At 45.1% G+C, this 20,704-nt stretch overlaps 1 protein-coding gene across 1 annotated transcript; it reads left to right on the top strand.

Annotated features, from left to right (window-relative positions):
• Nucleotides 1-3,511: 3,511 nt before the first annotated feature.
• Nucleotides 3,512-18,871, top strand: LOC139538731 (uncharacterized). Its single transcript, XM_071341121.1, has 7 exons — nucleotides 3,512-5,214; nucleotides 5,985-6,058; nucleotides 6,281-6,515; nucleotides 7,548-9,670; nucleotides 12,452-12,661; nucleotides 16,259-16,379; nucleotides 16,756-18,871. The coding sequence occupies exons 1-6, from the start codon at nucleotides 4,875-4,877 to the stop codon at nucleotides 16,358-16,360; spliced, it is 3,084 nt and encodes a 1,027-aa protein (XP_071197222.1). The 5' UTR covers nucleotides 3,512-4,874; the 3' UTR covers nucleotides 16,361-16,379; nucleotides 16,756-18,871.
• Nucleotides 18,872-20,704: the final 1,833 nt, after the last annotated feature.

The raw sequence follows: 20,704 nt of genomic DNA, 5'->3' as shown, positions 1-20,704 counted from the left end.
CTTTGTGCATGGGGGCATTGTCATGCTGAAACAGGAAAGGGCCTTCCCCGTGCACAGAATTGTCTAGAATGTCATTGTACGCTGTAGCGTTAATATTTCATTTAATTGGAACTAAGGGGCCTAGCCCGAACCATTATTCCTCCACCAAACTCTACAGTTGGCACTATGTGTTGGGGCAGGTAGCCTTCTCCTGGTTATCCGCCAAGCCTAGATTCGTCCGTGGTGAAGCATGATTCATCACTCCAGAGAATGTATTTCCACTGCTCCAGAGTCCAACGGCGGCGAGCTTTACACCACTCCAGCCGATGCTTGGCATTGCGGATGCTGATCTTAGGCTTGTTGTATGGCTGCTCGGCCATGGAAACCCATTTCATGAAACTCTCAACAAACGGCTATTGTGCTGACGTTGCTTCCAGAGTCAGTTTGGAACTCGGTAGTGTGAATTGCAACCGAGGACAGGCAAAAGAATGTACGTACTATGTGCTTCAGCACTTGGCTGTCCCGTCCTGTGAGCTTGTGTGGCCTACCACTTCACGACTGAGCCGTTGCTCCTAGACATTTCCATTTCACAATAACAACACTTACAGTTGACCGGGACAGCTCTAGCAGGCCAGACATGAACTGACTTGTTGGAAAGGTGGCATCCTATGTGGTGCCACGTTGAAAGTCAATGAGCTCTTCAGTAAGGCCATGCTACTGACAGTGTTTGTCTATGGAGATTGCATTGCGGTGTGCTCGATTTTATACTCCTGTCAGCAACGGATGTGGCTGGAATAGCCAAATCCACAAATTTGAAAGGGTGTCCACATACTTTTGTATATATAGTGTATGTTGAACTACAAATAAGAAGAAAGTGGAGTTGGATTGGACACACCATACGAAAACTGGCCACCAACCACTTGCCTTCCATGAAATGGAACCCCCAGTGCAAAAGAAAGAGGGGTTGACCCAAAACACTTGGAGGAGAGACTTCCAGGCAGAGATTACGGCAAAAATGGTGGATAAATTAAGACAATTCACTCAGGCCGTTTACCATTGAAAGAAATGGTCAGTTCCTGTCTACTTAAGGGGGTGTCTCTCCCATAGACACCAATGTGATAGCAGCTGGGTCTGGTCTAATTAGTTCATTGACTTCCATTGAAACAGAAAAAATGAGGGAGTGGGATGTCTCGCTTCCTCTTCCATCTCTCATGACCGAGAGTGGCCTCAACTGGTGCGACCTGAAAAAACTTTCCCCGGCCCAAACCAAGGGGGATGAAGGACATTCGTCAATGGCCTATGCTCCTTATAGAAGCCAAGTAAATATGTCAAGTAAGACAATTTATGAACATCTTTAAAAATGGTAGTTGCATCAGGTTTTCAACTAAATGTATCCATCAAACAAAGTACTGGGGATACCTGACACCTGGCAGACATTTATGTTAAACAATTGGACGTGTGAAAACAAGTCTCCTATTGGCCAGAACAGTGTATGAAGGAAGGAAAATGAGAGGAAGCCCGATATACCTTTGAAACCCACCCATTGTCTGACACTGAGGTGAGATTATAATGCCTGAGAGAGGAGGAGGGGTCGATGTGTCCTTGTGAAAGTCACACTGCTTGTTTATGTGTTTATAGTAATAGTTTAAATGTTCACAAACCCTCACGGACAATTGTATGAGAAGCAGACATCTTCTGTAGACATTGGTTTCATTTCACACATAGGAAGTTCACAGAATCAATTAAACACCTCATCTTTCAATTTGCTTGTTTTTCTGTAACTGGGTGGTTACTTGGTCTTGGATATTTCTTGGTAGAGGTTGCCCTTTGACAAATACCCAGGATCATCTTAAAACCACTCTCTACCTTTTGTTTTCAGGCAGATAACTCTGACCCCTGTCGTAGCCTGATCTTCTACTGCCACTCAAATCTTCACCACACCCTCCTCCACTGAGAAAGCCAACATGGTCAGTATATCCTGCAACAACCATATGTGTGAGGGAACAATTTACGAATCTGATTAGCAATAATAAGGCAGCAAGGTAGTAAGGCGCCTCCTCTTGCCCAATTGAAGATCCATAACGCCTTAAAGGTGAGCATTTAGAGCCTCAAATCAAATTGTACTTGTCGCATGCGCCGAATACAAAAGGTGTAGACCTTACAGTGAAATGCTTACTTACAAGCCCTTAACCAATAATGCAATTAAGAAAATACAAAAAAAAGTAAGAGATAAGAATGACAAATAATTAAAGAGCAGCAGTAAATAACAATAGCGGGGCTATATACAGGGGGTACCGGTGTCGAGGTAATTAAGGTATTTATGTACATGTAGGTAGAGTTATTTAAGTGGTAATGCATAGATAATAACAGAGAGTATCAGCAGCTTGGGGGGGGGGGGGGGGGGGGTGCAATGCAAATAGTCTGGGTAGCCATTTGATTAGCTGTACAGGAGTCTTATGGCTTTGGGGTAGAAGCTGTTAAGAAGCCTCTTGGAGCTAGACTTGGCGCTCCGGTACCGCTTGCCGTGCGGTAGCAGAGAGAACAGTCTATGACTAGGGTGGCTGGAGTCTTTGACACCGCCTGGTATAGAGGTCCTGGATGGCAGGAAGCTTGGCCCCAGTGATGTACTGGGCCGTACGCACTACCCTCTAGTGTACTCCTCAATGCCATCGGAAGAATCCCAGAAGATATTTCAATCTGTGCGAGCAAAACAGTCCTGTAGTTTAGCATCTGCTTCATCTGACCACTGGAACTGATCACTAGTCTTTCCAACCACAGGTGAACGTACACAAGAGTAATTTAGGGCAGAATCTGTCATTAGAGTAGTGGTGTATATTTAGCCTCAATCACTTTTTTTGCTTGCTGCATGTCATGCTTTAGAAGAAGAAGAGGATGATGATGATGATGATGATGATAATAATGATGATTAGGTTAAGGACTACAGAGTCTGTTATATAGTCAGGTGCATAGCGCTTGGTGTGTGTATTTGTTCATGTATGGTCCACTCTGGTCTTACGTCACACAGTCAGTATGGAAAATGCCTTATCATGGCTATGTACAACTGGAAGCATATTAATGTGACTGTAAAGCCCATAATCCGTATAATAAAGGTTCTAAATTCGGTGATGCAAAATTAAATTAAATACTGCTAGTCCTGCCTTCCAGTTTTGGGGCACATACAGTATCTAAACTACTGCATATAATGCATTCACATGAATAAACTTTTTATAAAAAATGTTATTTATAGCCCATAGGAGATGAATACCTGAACATCTTGGTATCTGATCACATTTATTGGTCTGAATGCATGAGGAGAATTATCTAAGAATATATGAATTCCCTAGAGAGGTATTGGGTGATATATGAGAAGTAGCGGAATTGATACTTGTAAAAATCACACCAAGCGAGGCAAAACTGCCGTCAACAACCTATCTTGATGCATGAAAAAACACCATCTGACTGGCAGTTCCAATGGCCAATCGCATTGTCTATGGTCGGGGCTCTTTAAAGGGTCTACTAATAGGCATTGAGGCAGAGATGCTGCGAGTGTTAGAACGAGTTAGGTTGTCATGTAGTAACCAACAGAAGGTTACGAGTTAAAAGATATATATGATTATTTGATCGTCTGACTGGTTTTGCGTAAAGGGAAGAGATATGGAATGAGTCGAATACCACAGATGCGAGTCTTGTGTTGTTTTTGGAGACATTATTTTGACATTTTTTATATTCGTGGTGATCGACGAGATACCTCGCTTCACGCGGTCGTTCAACTCGCGATGCTGGACAGATCGCTGCATCATCATGTTGCTTCCGAGTTAGCGAAAGAAATCACAAGTTACACCAGGGGGGCAGTGAGTCGTCGTCATTTAGCTACAGAGGCTACCCGACAATTGCAAGCAGAAAAAGAGGGATGTATTAGCTACATCTGTTGATTTGGCTTGTTGGCACTTCAGTGATACATTGTCGCGCCCGGTGATGTGACCTAAGAAGATCAGTAAGTGGTTACATTGTAGCCTATCACTTGTGTTTATGCCTGGGATTGGCTCGATATTCCTCCTAATTTGTTGGGTGGGTGCGATCGTAATTAGCCAATATTTTGATTATGGGCACAGTGGCTGAATTTGGGATAAAGAAAAACCAAAGGGCATTATTTTTCAAACACAATTTGCCACTGAAACAGGCTAATCTATCCAGACCTAGCCTACATCGTAATCATCTGGAATATAGGCAGTTCATGTGTACTGTTATTGACTCCATCATCATCAAATGACCTCTTGGACTTGTCAAGGGAGTGCACATGTTTAGTGTCTGTTGGATTACACAAATTGTGTAGGATAGCCTATCGACTCAGACACGACTCTGCTCGGGTTATGATCATGACCCTGGAATGTATGTATAATCGACAAAGAGATGCTGACTTCATTGAACTATGCTGGTGACATTTCTCCTAAACTAACAATTAGTTTACATAGTCTTGTGCTGCTGACTCTTATTGGATAGGCTAGGTATTGATTTTAGTGGGTAATTGTGCCACTGTCTCAGTACTTGGTCTGTTTTAACCACACAATGGAATACAACATAAATAGCCTATCTAAATAGGTTGCAAATGGGTTCATTTCAAAGTTTCGTTGCATCCTATGTGTTCCTGACGCGTGAGTAATCATTGGTCACAATCCACTCCTGTCACTGCATCCACGTGAAGTTCATGTAGGTATACTTGAAAACTTTGGGTTGAGGAAACTTCCAGCCGTGACGCACAGACTGCTCCCTCTGCTGTAGTCCTGCTGCAAAAAGGTGACAGCGTTTTAGTTTTTGCTGTCACACAGCAGAGAGGAAGAGGTATTGACTCAATAAGGAAAAAGTAGGCTACAGCAGATTAAAAACATCTGTCTAAAATGGACGGCGACTGCAACTATAAGATGCATTATGTGAATGATGACACATTTTCTCCATCCAAACCTCTACTGGACCAAGTGCGGGTGCCCGCGGGGGAGCCCGAAGCCCCCAGTGTTCTACAGGGGCGTGGGTCTGTTTATTGCTCGCCAAACTTTGACATGATTGATGGGCTGCTGTACCGTAAGAAGTTGGAGAGAGGCTTCATCCACTACCGGGAGGTGCTAGACGAGGACCGACGGCTCGGGGCGATTGCCACTTTCCACCGGCGGCGGCCAGGCATGTGCCACCACTCCCTGGAGGATACGTACAGATCAGTGGCCGAGAACTACTGGTGGGAGGGTGAGTCTGGTCGGGTGGGATGGTTATTATCGATCCCTCATCCAGTTAAGTCTGTACTCGATTGAGCGCTCTGTGGGTTCGGACTGATGGTTGTGCTGATATTTACTGTCACTTTCTTTCATCTCTTTCTCCTTTTCTCTCACTGTCTGCCTTTCTCTTTCAGACAAACTTTCTATCCCACTCACTCAATGACTTTCTCTTTCTAGCTGTTCCTCTCTGTCTGCCTGTCTAACCACCTTCTCCCTCCCTGTCCTGTAGGTTTCAGTGAGTCTAGCCTGATGTCTCTGCTGGACTTCTCCTACTCCTCTACCCTTTTTTACACAGGACAATGATTAAAACCACTTAGGATGTTCCCGAAAGTGGCTTTTCAGACAAAATAATTACATCTCATCTCATCACATTGTAGACTGTTATTGTAATGTTCTTGCAGGCCAGTGTTTCCAAACTTCTCTATCCTCCTATCCTCTGGTGAGATTATGTATTCATCCATTCTGTAAAGAGGGATGTCCCTCTTTACAACCAGAGAGACCTAAAAAAGAAAGTGAACTGCAGGCGTTCGACAGAGGCGTTATTATATTGCAACATAAGTCAGATTGATGCTGTATAATGTCGAACTACGTTGAATAAATACTGGTCTTGTTTTGCGGTTAAAAAAAACAATGACCCTTTTGGTGGTCAAAAACATTGCCTGTGTAATATGGTTTGTTTCGTTAATATAAAATCCGTTATGATGATCATTGCAATAACGTACATGATTGACCCTTCCTCAGGGATGTACTTCCAGATCCGAGACTTTGTCCGGGGATGTCCAGCGTGCCTGGAGCAGAGGAACAAGAGACCCAAGGTAAGAGATGGCACCATAGAGCATCCTGATGTGAAGGCACTGATACTGAATGATGTTTTCACCAGGTCGTTCTCTCCCCCATCTCTCTGCCACTCACGTTTGCTCTCTTTCACACTTCCTTCTCTCACATTCTCTTTCCTTCAATCCCTTTCTCACCCTCGTTCTCACGTTATTGGTGACTCTGTTCTACTCGCTCGTGTTAATTCGCTCTCTCTCCTACAGAAGCGTGTGGGTGAGAGGTGTCTCTCTCAGACGATGATGTCACACAGCCGTGACATGCTGAGTAAACTGAGGAGCCAGCGGGAGGCGGGGCTGTTCTGTGACATCACTCTGAGGACTGACGGATGCTCTTACTCCGCCCACAAGGCGGTGCTGGCAGCAGTGAGCGAGTACTTTCAGGAATTATTCACTGAGATGGACTCCGCCCCTAGCTCCAGGTCTGACATCGACCTCACAGGTACGAGATTGATACACACACTTCTGAATGGGGTTGTTTCTTTATCCATCTGTCTCTGTTTTCCTCCATCTACTCTGCTCTCTCCTTTTGTGGATGCCCATGTTTTGGCATGGACATGACCGCTACTGCTCTGAAAAGGAACTTAACAGCACTTTCTACCTCACTCTCTTTTCCACTTTTTCACTTCCTCATGTTTGGTCTCCTCCTACTGTTTCCCCCCTCTGGTCTTCTCAACATATGTCATTTACAAAAGTTAAATCAGTAAGGCTGGTCTGAATGTTCGTTTAACTTCATCCAGTCAGCATAACATAATTCACTTTGTTTCCTATTCTACAGGCATAGTGGGAATGACGACAAACGTATCATCAGCAAGCATCTTGTTTCTTCTCCTCTTCTCCCATGTGCAGAATGCTATTTACCTATTTACCTTGTGGCCTATTAGCACAACACAATAATGCTCATTCCTCATGCTTGCTGTTTAACCTATGGGCTCACTCTGGCAATTAATACCTTCCTCTCTCTCAACCAATGGATGTAAGTCTTGGGATGTATTTATGTCAACTTATCTCACTTGCTGTTTTTCAGCAACAGTTTGACAACCATCCACCCCCCCCATCAGCTATAATAACCTTAAGGCCCGTCATTGGAACTCCTTTCCCCCAGCAGGGGGGGGGGGGGGGGGGGGTTCGATGCCAGAAGTCCCACATAGGGCGACCTTCCATCATATGATCTTGCTCCGAGGATTTTCCCTCGCAGACAAGGCCATTCCCCAAACTATTTAATAAAATGTCATATTGCATTCCTATGTTGTCCATTCAGTTAATCCTGTACTAGATTGAACTGTCTGTGGGTTAGGACTGATGGTTGTGCTGAGATTTACTGTCACTTTTATCTTTCTCCTTTTCTCTCTCTCTCTCTCTCTCTCTCTCTCATCCAGACAAACTTTCTATCCCACTCACTCAATGACTTTCTCTTTCTAGCTGTTCCTCTCTGTCTGCCTGTCTAACCACCTTCTCTCTCCCTGTCCTGTAGGTTTCAGTGAGTCTAGCCTGATGTCTCTGCTGGACTTCTCCTACTCCTCTATTCTGTGTGTGTCTGAGGAGGACCTTCCAGAGGTCAGCACTATGGCCCGTCACCTGGGCATGTGGCCTGCCGTGGAGGCCTGTTCTGCCCTCCAGAGGGAGCAGGGATACCACGCCGCCCAATACCCCACCATGGAGCACCCTGCCCTAGGCTTCTCATCGCAGATCCCTGGATCTCCCCTGGAGCTCCACCACCACCAGAGGGACAGGAAGAGGAATAGGGGGTTGGCTGGAGAGGGCAGGGAGAGGGTGGCTGGGGGTGGAAGGGTAAAGGGGGTGGATGATGGCTTCAGACAGATTCTGGATCAGTCCAATGAGTCGAGGGAGGAGAGCCCGACCAGGCGGTCACCCCGTCGCCCCCCCGGACCCAGCCCCCTCCCCCTAGGGCAGAACGGTCTCCCCCTCAGCCCCACCCGCAGGATGAAGCTCATCGACTTCAAATCTCCGTCTTGTAAAATATCTTCTTCCCCTCCAAAAAACGTATCCTCCATCCCTCGCTCCCGAAACACCCAATCTTCCTCCTCCTCGCCCCACACGCGTCTTCTCCGCTCTACTCCCGGGGCCGCCCAGGAAGTCCAGAGACTGCTTCCCAGGACAGAGAGCCCTCGGGGCCGAAAACCTCACCCTGTCCCCCATCCTGCCTCCACCTCCTCCACACAGAGGGCTGGCTCTGAGGCCCCCATAGTGAGGGTGAAGCAGGAGGAAGAGGGGGACGAGGATGAGAAAGATCATTTCCGAGCACTGGAGAAGTACCGCCTGATGAGCGTGCTCGGGTTACAGAGGACGTCCCTCCTCCCCAGACCAGAGGATCTGATTGGCTGGAGGCAGAAAAAACGCCTCCGAAAGTTGAAGGTCAATAACTATTCATTGACCAAGAGGAGGAAACCTCGCCCCCAGGCGTCAGGAGGGCTTACGTTCGGGGGGCCGCCCCTGTCACTCCCCCTATGTACCCCTGCCAAAGCTCACTTCCTGAGCAGGATCATAAAGACGGAGCCTGAGTATCCAATCACCATGGAGGACATGAGACTGAAGAAACCCAGGCAGCCCCGGCGGTTTCCGCCCAGTGACAGGAGCATGCGCAGTAAAGTAGTGTTACCAGACCTGCTGCAGCCCGTGTCCAGGCTGGTCTACGGAGGGAGGGATCTCAGGCGCTCTGTCAGGGGTGTTGAGGCCAGCCACCCCCCTCCACCTCTCCCACCCTGTTCTGGGAACACCAGAGTTCCAAATCCCAAGAGGAACGTCTCTACTGTCCGGATCAAACCCGAACCTGCCGACTATGCCATCTCAGCACCACCCCTCCCCTCACATGGCCGACACCCAAACCCACACCTCTCCCCTCCCAGGGCCCACCCCAGGCACAAGTTTACCACAGAAACTGTCAGAGCGCTCCGCTACAACAGCGGGCGTCCGATGGCCAAAGATAAGCTGAAGCGGAGTGGCATGAAGTCTGGGAGAGCCCAGCGTAAGCCCAGAGAGGAGAGCATGAGGACCGGGAGCAGCCAGGGAGTGAGGAAGATCATGGAGAGAGGGCCTGGAGCTATGAGCAGCAGGAAGACGAGCAGCATCCTCAGCCCTGATCCTGTTCCTCCTCCCCTCCACAGCCATCCTCTGTACAGGGTCATCAAGGAGGAACCAGCAGACCCTCTACCTGTGGCGGGGTCCTTCCCCGAGCCACCCTCCGTGTCCTCCTCCCCAGAGCTGGGCAAAAGGCAGATCAAGCCCCCTGTCAAGCTCCTAGACCCAGGCTTCCTCTTCAGCTTCTGCCGGCCGGCAGGAGGGCCCATGTTGGGGGTGAAGAGGGAGGAGGAGAGTGTGGATATCTGCCTAACACGGTCGGTCTCAAGGGTAGAGAGATTTGGTTCCGGGGGGGCCCCAGCCAGGGTCCTGAGGGCCAGAGGAGACCTCCCCACTCTCCACAGGGTGAAGAAGGAGAGGGAAGAAAGGAGTGTAAGCCAAAGTCCAACCCAGAGGCAGGGGCCACCAAGGGCTGTCAACTCTCACCAACACAAATCCCCCCACCTGGATAGAGCCACAGGGTCAAAGGATGCTTGCGTTGCTCGGGACATACCAAAGGTAAACACTGGGCAATAGTGTAGTATTTCTTGCACGTTCTCCTATGATTTGGGCAACTTTTAATATTTTAAAAAGTGGGTTGCTGCTCTCCCCAGTCCTCACCTTATCTCTGTCACATGTACTGACATGAAAACACAAGATGGATGAAAGAAATGGTATAGGTGTACTGAAGGACTTTTCACATGTACAGATTAAGGAAAGGAAGCCAGGATGAAACTTTTGAGATGCAGCCTTGCTTTCCTCCACAGTGGAGAGTAGAGTAGAGGGGAGGTCTGGGGTGGGTGAAGTTAACTGTTATCTCTCCATAACACCATTCATCAGACTGAGGATTCCGTTAGGGGTTAAACAGGCTGAACCAATGTCAACCCTGTCTGAGGGGGAGGGTGTTCTACTCATCAGCCATACTTTTTCTTTGGGAACTAACTGGAGCAAAATGTTGACACTTTAATACTCTCTTATATTACGTTAGAAAAGTCTGATCTGAGATAAGATTACGTTCTTCTTTTGGAGATTGTAAATTGAGTTTGATAACATTCCATGTTCATTGCTCTCCGTTGACATGCATAGATCATTAAGCTAAAATATGTAATGACCATGGAACTGGTGTCATGAACTGGTGTCATGAACTGGTGTAATGACCATGTAACTGGTGTCATGAACTGGTGTCATGACCATGTAACTGGTGTCATGAACTGGTGTAATGACCATGGAACTGGTGTCATGAACTGGTGTAATGACCATGTAACTGGTGTCATGAACTGGTGTCATGAACTGGTGTCATGAACTGGTGTAATGACCATGTAACTGGTGTCATGAACTGGTGTCATGAACTGGTGTCATGAACTGGTGTCATGACCATGTAACTGGTGTCATGAACTGGTGTAATGACCATGGAACTGGTGTCATGAACTGGTGTAATGACCATGTAACTGGTGTCATGAACTGGTGTCATGAACTGGTGTCATGAACTGGTGTAATGACCATGTAACTGGTGTCATGAACTGGTGTCATGAACTGGTGTCATGAACTGGTGTCATGACCATGTAACTGGTGTCATGAACTGGTGTAATGACCATGGAACTGGTGTCATGAACTGGTGTCATGAACTGGTGTAATGACCATGTAACTGGTGTCATGAACTGGTGTCATGACCATGGAACTGGTGTCATGAACTGGTGTCATGACCATGGAACTGGTGTCATGAACTGGTGTAATGACCATGGAACTGGTGTCATGAACTGGTGTAATGACCATGTAACTGGTGTCATGAACTGGTGTAATGACCATGGAACTGGTGTCATGAACTGGTGTCATGACCATGGAACTGGTGTCATGAACTGGTGTCATGACCATGGAACTGGTGTCATGAACTGGTGTCATGACCATGGAACTGGTGTCATGAACTGGTGTCATGACCATGGAACTGGTGTCATGAACTGGTGTCATGAACTGGTGTCATGACCATGGAACTGGTGTCATGAACTGGTGTCATGAACTGGTGTAATGACCATGTAACTGGTGTCATGAACTGGTGTCATGACAATGGAACTGGTGTCATGAACTGGTGTAATGACCATGTAACTGGTGTCATGACCATGTAACTGGTGTCATGAACTGGTGTCATGACCATGGAACTGGTGTCATGAACTGGTGTCATGAACTGGTGTCATGACCATGGAACTGGTGTCATGAACTGGTGTAATGACCATGTTACTGGTGTCATGAACTGGTGTAATGACCATGTAACTGGTGAAATGACCATGTAACTGGTGTCATGAACTGGTGTCATGACCATGTAACTGGTGTCATGAACTGGTGTCATGACCATGTAACTGGTGTCATGAACTGGTGTCATGACCATGTAACTGGTGTCATGAACTGGTGTCATGACCATGTAACTGGTGTCATGAACTGGTGTCATGAACTGGTGTAATGACCATGTAACTGGTGTAATGACCATGTAACTGGTGTCATGAACTGGTGTCATGACCATGTAACTGGTGTCATGAACTGGTGTAATGACCATGTAACTGGTGTCATGAACTGGTGTCATGAACTGGTGTCATGACCATGTAACTGGTGTCATGAACTGGTGTAATGACCATGTAACTGGTGTCATGAACTGGTGTCATGACCATGTAACTGGTGTAATGAACTGGTGTCATGAACTGGTGTCATGACCATGTAACTGGTGTAATGACCATGTAACTGGTGTCATGAACTCGTGTCATGACCATGTAACTGGTGTAATGAACTGGTGTCATGAACTGGTGTCATGACCATGTAACTGGTGTCATGACCATGTAACTGGTGTAATGACCATGTAACTGGTGTCATGAACTAGTGTCATGACCATGTAACTGGTGTCATGAACTGGTGTCATGAACTGGTGTCATGACCATGTAACTGGTGTCATGAACTGGTGTCATGACCATGTAACTGGTGTCATGAACTGGTGTAATGACCATGGAACTGGTGTCATGAACTGGTGTCATGACCATGTAACTGGTGTCATGAACTGGTGTCATGAACTGGTGTCATGACCATGTAACTGGTGTCATGAACATGGAACTGGTGTCATGACCATGTAACTGGTGTCATGAACTGGTGTCATGAACTGGTGTCATGAACTGGTGTCATGTAACTGGTGTCATGAACATGGAACTGGGTACTTGTCCAGAAAAAAAGAGAGCATTAGAGCATCTTAAGAAATACGTGTTCCTGAAAGACATCTAACAAAATGGAATCGATTTGATTCTGTTTCTCCCTCTTTGTCTGCAGAAGCCAGCTAAGCCCCTGCCTAGCCGAGGCCCTGCCCTTTTGGACTCGATCCGCCGGGCGAGGTTAAAGCAGCTGCGAGGTCCTCGCAGTCAGGCCCCCAAGGCCAAGTCATCCCACGTCTGCCTGCAGTGCCGGGCATCCTGTAAGGACTGTAATGCCCTCATCATGCACCGCATCAGGCACATCGAGGGCAAGCACTGGCCCTGCCCTGTACGTACTGAAACTGTTATGTCTGAAACTGAAATGTCTTTGAACATCCCCCCTCCCTCTGTGTGTGTTGTAGCTGTGTGTGTGTATGTTTGTTCAGTGTTTTACTGATGTGTGTGTGTGTATATACAGTTGAAGTTGGAAGTTTACATACACCTTAGCCAAATACATTTAAAATCTGTTTTTCACAATTCGTGACAATTAATCCTAGTAAAAATTCCCTGTCTTAGGTCAGTTAGGATCACCACTTTATTTTAAGAATGTGAAATGTCAGAATAATAGTAGAGTGATTTATTTCAGCTTTTATTTCTTTCATCACATTCCCAGTGGGTCAGAAGTTTACATACACTCAATTAGTATTTGGTAGCATTGCCTTTAAATTGTTTAACTTGGGTCAAACGTTTCAGGTAGCCTTCCACAAGCTTCCCACAATAAGTTGGGTGAATTTTGGCCCATTCCTCCTGACAGAGCTGGTGTAACTGAGTCAGGTTTGTAGGCCACCTTGCTCGCACACGCTTTTTCAGTTCTGCCCACAAATGTTCGATAGGATTGAGGTCAGGGCTTTGTGATGGCCACTCCAATACCTTGACCCTGTTGTCCTTAAGCCATTTTGACACACCTTTGGAAGTATGCTTGGGGTCATTGTCCATTTTGGAAGACCCATTTGTGACCAAGCTTTAACTTCCTGACTGATGTCTTGAGATGTTGCTTCAATATATCCACATAATTTTTCTCCCTCATGATGCCATCTGTTTTGTGAAGTGCACCAGTCCCTCCTGCAGCAATCCAAGTTTGTGACCCCACAACATGATGCTGCCACCCCCGTGCTTCACGGTTGGGATGGTGTTCTTCGGCTTGCAAGCCTCCCCCTTTTTCCTCCAAACATAACGATGGTCATTATGCCAAACAGTTCTATTTTTGTTTCATCAGACCAGAGGACATTTCTCTAAAAAGTACGGTCTTTGTCCCCATGTGCAGTTGCAAATTGTAGTCTGGCTTTATGGCGGTTTTGGAGCAGTGGCTTCTTCCTTGCTGAGCGGCCTTTCAGGTTATGTCGATATAGGACTCATTTTACTGTGGATACAGATACATTTCTACCTGTTTCCTCCAGCATCTTCACAAGGTCCTTTGCTGTTGTTCTGGGATTGATTTGTACTTTTCGCACCAACGTACGTTCATCTCTAGGAGACAGAACGAGTCTCCTTCCTGAACGGTATGACGGCTGTGTGGTCCCATGGTGTTTAGACTTGCGTACTATTGTTTGTACAGATGAACGTGGTACCTTCAGGCATTTGTAAATTGCTCCCAAGGATGAACCAGACTTGTGGAGGTCTACAATTTTTTTTCTGGGTGATTTCTTTTGATTTTCCCATGATGTCAAGCAAAGAGGCACTGAGTTTGAAGGTAGGCCTTGAAATACATCCACAGGTCCACCTCCAATTGACTCGAATTATGTCAATTAGCCTATCAGAAGCTTCTAAAGCCGTGACATCATTTTCTGGAATTTTCCAAGCTGTTTAATGGCACAGTCAACTTAGTGTATGTAAACTTCTGACCCACGGGAATTGTGATACAGTAAAATAATCTGTCTGTTAACAATTGTTGGAAAAATGACTTGTGTCATGCACAAGGTAGATGTCCTAACTGACTTGCCAAAACTATAGTTTGTTAAAAATATATTTGTGGAGTGGTTGAAAAACTAGTTTTAATGACTCCAACCTAAGTGTATGTAAACTTCAGACTTCAACTGTATGTGTATATATACTGTGGCTCTGTGTTGTAGCTGTGTACTGATATATATATTGTGGCTCTGTGTTGTAGCTGTGTACTGATATATATATATATATATTGTGGCTCTGTGTTGTAGCTGTGTACTGATATATATATATATACACTGCTCAAAAAAATAAAGGGAACACTTAAACAACACAATGTAACTCCAAGTCAATTACACTTCTGTGAAATCAAACTGTCCACTTAGGAAGCAACACTGATTGACAATAAATTTCACATGCTGTTGTGCAAATGGAATAGACAAAAGGTGGAAATTATAGGCAATTAGCAAGACACCCCCAAAAAAGGAGTGATTCTGCAGGTGGTGACCACAGACCACTTCTCAGTTCCTATGCTTCCTGGCTGATGTTTTGGTCACTTTTGAATGCTGGCGGTGCTCTCACTCTAGTGGTAGCATGAGACGGAGTCTACAACCCACACAAGTGGCTCAGGTAGTGCAGTTCATCCAGGATCGCACATCAATGCGAGCTGTGGCAAAAAGGTTTGCTGTGTCTGTCAGCGTAGTGTCCAGAGCATGGAGGCGCTACCAGGAGACAGGTTAGTACATCAGGAGACGTGGAGGAGGCCGTAGGAGGGCAACAACCCAGCAGCAGGACCGCTACCTCCGCCTTTGTGCAAGGAGGTGCACTGCCAGAGCCCTGCAAAATGACCTCCAGCAGGCCACAAATGTGCATGTGTCAGCATATGGTCTCACAAGGGGTCTGAGGATCTTATCTCGGTACCTAATGGCAGTCAGGCTACCTCTCGCGAGCACATGGAGGGCTGTGCGGCCCCACAAAGAAATGCCACCCCACACCATGACTGACCCATCGCCAAACCGGTCATGCTGGAGGATGTTGCAGGCAGCAGAACGTTCTCCACGGCGTCTCCAGACTCTGTCACGTCTGTCACATGTGCTCAGTGTGAACCTGCTTTCATCTGTGAAGAGCACAGGGCGCCAGTGGCGAATTTGCCAATCTTGGTGTTCTCTGGCAAATGCCAAACGTCCTGCAAGGTGTTGGGCTGTAAGCACAACCCTCACCTGTGGACGTCGGGCCTCATACCACCCTCATGGAGTCTGTTTCTGACCGTTTGAGCAGACACATGCACATTTGTGGCCTGCTGGAGGTCATTTTGCAGGGCGCTGGCAGTGCACCTCCTTGCACAAAGGCGGAGGTAGCGGTCCTGCTGCTGGGTTGTTGCCCTCCTACGGCCTCCTCCACGTCTCCTGATGTACTAACCTGTCTCCTGGTAGCGCCTCCATGCTCTGGACACTACGCTGACAGACACAGCAAACCTTTTTGCCACAGCTCGCATTGATGTGCCATCCTGGATGAACTGCACTACCTGAGCCACTTGTGTGGGTTGTAGACTCCGTCTCATGCTACCACTAGAGTGAGAGCACCGCCAGCATTCAAAAGTGACCAAAACATCAGCCAGGAAGCATAGGAACTGAGAAGTGATCTGTGGTCACCACCTGCAGAATCACTCCTTTTTCGGGGGTGTCTTGCTAATTGCCTATAATTTCCACCTTTTGTCTATTCCATTTGCACAACAGCATGTGAAATTTATTGTCAATCAGTGTTGCTTCCTAAGTGGACAGTTTGATTTCACAGAAGTGTGATTGACTTGGAGTTACATTGTGTTGTTTAAGTGTTCCCTTTATTTTTTTGAGCAGTGTATATATATATATATTGTGGCTCAGTGTTGTAGCTGTGTACTGATATATATATTGTGGCTCTGTGTTGTAGCTGTGTACTGATATATATATTGTGGCTCTGTGTTGTAGCTGTGTACTGATATATATATTGTGGCTCTGTGTTGTAGCTGTGCAATAAGACATTCTTCAGGATGAGGAATGTGAAGAACCACATTCGTACCCACGACCAGAGGCTGTATAAGTGTCGCAGCTGTTTGGCTGCATCCTGAGACCTGACTGGGGAAGGAGGTGAGTGTCCCCTGTCCCTCTGTCCCACTTAAGGGCAAGACGCAATAATCAATGTCGGATGTGTGCAGTAGATCACCTGCTGGTGTCGACTAGCTGTGGCGCTTCAACATGTAAAATAGTCGGGAAATGAACAGAAAAATAGGGCTGATGTTCTGTAGTCGGAGGCGACAGGACGGCCACCCGCTGCTTTAAAACTGTTTGACGGCACGGTCTGTTTTGTCCTTTAAGCAAGTGTATATGTCAGCACTGTTCCTGCCAGTGAAGATGATAGTATTTGGTAAATCATTCTACAGTTTGCCTTTATCACAGATTTCCTGTCCGTCGTGCATTGTCAGTCTAGCTCTTCAGTCCCCTAATTGTCCTATTTGTGTTTTAGGGTTGAAGCTGTCTACATTGACTGACGGGATGAGGAGAGGCACATTGTTAAACTGCAAGCTTGTAAATACAAAGCATCAGTCCACATCCAAACACAAGGCTACCAGGAGAAATGTAATTACTATTACGATGATGATTATGATTATTGTGGTAATTCTTGATTGGTAATGTTATTTAAAAAACCAAACTTAATTTCTTGTTTGCATTTTAGGTAGCTACAGGGGTTTAAACTTGAACATTACACTCAGGGGGTGGGGAAACTGTGAGGTCACTGTATTTAAATGGTCGACGACGTCACAGTATGTAAATTAGAATGGAAATTACGGAGAATTATTATGATAATGATTACTACTATTGCTATCAATATTTTTGTATGTATAGACTGAATCTGAGTGCACCTATACTAGCTTTGTTGTAAACCTAAAATAAGTTGATGTAAAACAGAGGGGTAGCCGGAGGGCAGTCCCAGGTGGAAATACTTGAAGGTTCACAGGGGTCGATTTGGAGATGGAGTTAGAGAGTGTTTCTTAAAGTCTGTAGACGAGGGGGGTTGTTGGGTTTTTACTCGCTTTGGTGTTCAGAGATGGTATGAGTTGGCTAGTATTGCCTCATGTATCAGTTCTCTAGTCTCACCTTTGTCCAGGGTTAGGGTTTGGGAAAGGGGGTTAGGAGGGGGGAATAGGCCCAATCACAAAATGACCCCTAAACACTATGCCCTATGCACTTGTGGAGATCGTAGCAGATTTGATTGATTGAAGCAATATGGAGAAACTTCCCCATAGTAGATCAAATGGAAAGGTAGATGTATTATCATATTTCTTACACATGTCATATCCTCTCAGATCTCCATCAGTGCATAGTCTAGGGGTCCATTTGGGATTGGGCCCATGAGTTAGCTAGTTTTGGGTAAGGGGGTTCTATGACATCCCTGCATGTTTGACTGCAGGTCTGTTCCCTCCCCTTGTCTTTTCGAATGTTACTATATGTCTATGAAAGGGAAAACTGTCATGTCTAAATGTGAATCTTTAAAATTACTTTCTCAATACTGAAGTTTTTTTCTGGATTATATACAGTTTTATTTGGGCTCGGTAGTCCAGAACGTTTAAAAAAAAAAAATGATACAACTATGGGGTTAAAGTGCATACGGCCAGCTTTCATTTGAGGGTATTTTCATCCATATCAGGTGAACAGTTTATAAATTACAGCACTTTTTGTACATAGTCTCCCCCATTTTAGGGCACCAAAAATAATGGGACAAATTCACTTGTGTATTGAAAAGTTTAGTATTTGGTCCTGTATTCCTAGCATGCAATGATTACACCAAGTTTGTGACTCTAAAAACTTGATATTTGTGCGTCTCACGTTCACTAATTATTATTCACGATTCATTCAGGACTATTCGTAATCATGGTAGGAACACATTTTAATTTACAAAAGAAGTGACTCCAAAATGACACAATACATTATTTACCATTCATTTCTATTGGGCACAAAATAATTTGAAACAACCAAAACAGCAAATGCATCTTCAGTCCAACCCTAATTTAGCATATCTGATTCAGCTAGTTAAGGTGTTGTTGAGCAGCTAATTAGTAGAATCAGGTGTGTTAAATTAGGGATGGACTGAAAACCCACAGGACGGTAGATCTCCAGGAAGAGGGTTGGGCAGCCCTGCTGTAGAGTCATAAGCTTGGTGTAATCATTACGTGCTAGGAATATGGGACCAAATACTAAACTTTTGGTGCCCTAAAATGGGAGGACTATTTACAAAAAGTACTGTAATTTCTAAACAGTTCACCTGATATGGATGGATATACCCTCAAATTAAGCTTCCAGTCTGCACTTTAACCTCATAGCCATTGTTTGATTTCAAATCCAAACTTCTGGAGTATAGATCCAAAATAAGAAAAATACTGCAATATCCCAATAATGTAGGGCACTGTATATGTTTCTCCTTTTTTAATTAAACTAGGATGTTTGGCCTTTTTTTTCTCATATTTAAGAACCTCTCTCGTACTGAATGCAACGCGTGCACATACTATGGAGACATTGACGATTCAGACACTCTCCTTTTGGTTCTGTAAAAAGAATGATATGGAATAAATGTTTGCCTTTTACATTTTTGCCTTTCCTGTTTGAAATTAGAATAGTTGTTCACATTTGTTTCTTGTCTACTGTACAGTTTCAGCAGAATACAGACAGAGTAGCTATATACACTGTGTGTACAAAACATTAAGGACACCATCTCTTTCCATGACATAAATTGACCAGGTGAACTATGATCCCTTATTGATGTCACTAGATGGAGAGGAGACAGGTTAAAGAAGGATTTTTAAGCCTTGAGACATGGATTGTGAAAGGGAAAAACAAAATATTTAAGTGCCTTTGAACTGCACAGCTGCTGGGTTTTTCCACACAACAGTTTCCGTGTGTCAACATTGGCCAGCATCCTTGTGAGGGGGAGGTGGTGGGGGTTTGGAACTAAATATTAGGAAGGTGTTCTTAATGTTTTGTACACGGTGTATAACACTTCTTCTCATTCTTGAGAAATGCATGTTTGATAAATGCATCAGCTTGGACATATATTCAAAACCTTAGGGATTCACCCAGTTACATAAAAGTAGTATTACTATGTAGTATTCTACATATTTCAGGCACATCTTCATGGTCCTACAAACCACAGTCTGTGCTCATCCAGACGGCTAGGAGGGACGATAGAAGGCAGGAATCTACCAGCGATGGTCACTAATCCATTTACTGTGCCCAAACAGCACATAAAAAGCATCTGCTTCTCATTCAAACATAATGATGTGATGTCACAGGTGTATTCAGATACAGATATGTAAACATGACTCGCGTAATCCCAAGGACATTACCATGCAGTACCCGATACTACCACAAGATGGCAGCCAATACTAGGTAGTGAGAATTGGCTGTGGGTTCCTCTGCAAAATAATGAAATCTTCTTCCATCTTTACTCTTCTAAATGGCCCCATGTAGATCTGAACATTGGATAGGTGTATGTGTCAATAATATTGTCATACCTAATAAACAACAGACTCGCACCAACCCAGTTCTTTCAGATCTAAAAAGGCCCCTTGTCAATGGTCCATCATGAAGTGTCTAAGGCAAGGGGATTATTTCAGACTGGGTATCAGTAATATAGTCAGCCCTTACTCATTGGATGTGTAGTGTAGTGTATAGGTGTTATGTAAATATGGCATGTTTATGAAAAACATTCACCATCATGTTGCAACTGTACCAGAGAATGGACAGCATAGTGTGCAAAACTGTTTATAAAACTATTCATTCATTTCCTCCTGATAACAGCACGACATTATACCATATCATACTTTACCATTGTCTATCACTTCTGGGTAAAAATTAAGTACCTTACTGTGATTGTTTTCAATTAAAGTGGTAGAATTTTGATAGGGCTGTCTGGGAGTGGTCTGAGTGGGTAGGAGAAAACAAGCTCTTATTGGCAGAGAGGTTTGGAACTCTCGTTCTTTCACCAGGCAGGCCAAAACTCCATCCCACCAAAACAGGCTGACATTTCAGGCGGTCTTTTCAAGGAGCTCTTACACTAAAAGGGCTTTATCATCGTTTTCACAATTTCAGAGTATTATTCCGACCTCATAGTATAGAAATGTATATAACACACAGGGAAATCCTGTTTTTGACTGCACTGGGCCTTTAAATCTAGTAAAAAAAATGGTGTTGGAGACAAGGACTCAAATCTTCATTGCATAGACAGCACCTTGTTACTGATGGTAAGAGACTGATTGTGGTTTCTTTCTAGTTTGGTGATTAATATCTGATGTGTGTGAGGAATACTGGGTCTGGAGGGCTGTTCAAACTACATGACTATTACCTTTCTCCATCTGAACAGAACCTACAGAATCTACTGGGATTTATTCTTTAACAGTTAGGTCCTCTACTCATCTACA

The sequence above is a fragment of the Salvelinus alpinus genome, chromosome 14, assembly GCF_045679555.1.
Source record: "Salvelinus alpinus chromosome 14, SLU_Salpinus.1, whole genome shotgun sequence".
Lineage (NCBI taxonomy): Eukaryota > Metazoa > Chordata > Actinopteri > Salmoniformes > Salmonidae > Salvelinus > Salvelinus alpinus.
The sequence above is the reverse complement of the archived record's forward strand: the minus strand, read 5'-3'. Positions and strand labels throughout refer to the sequence as shown.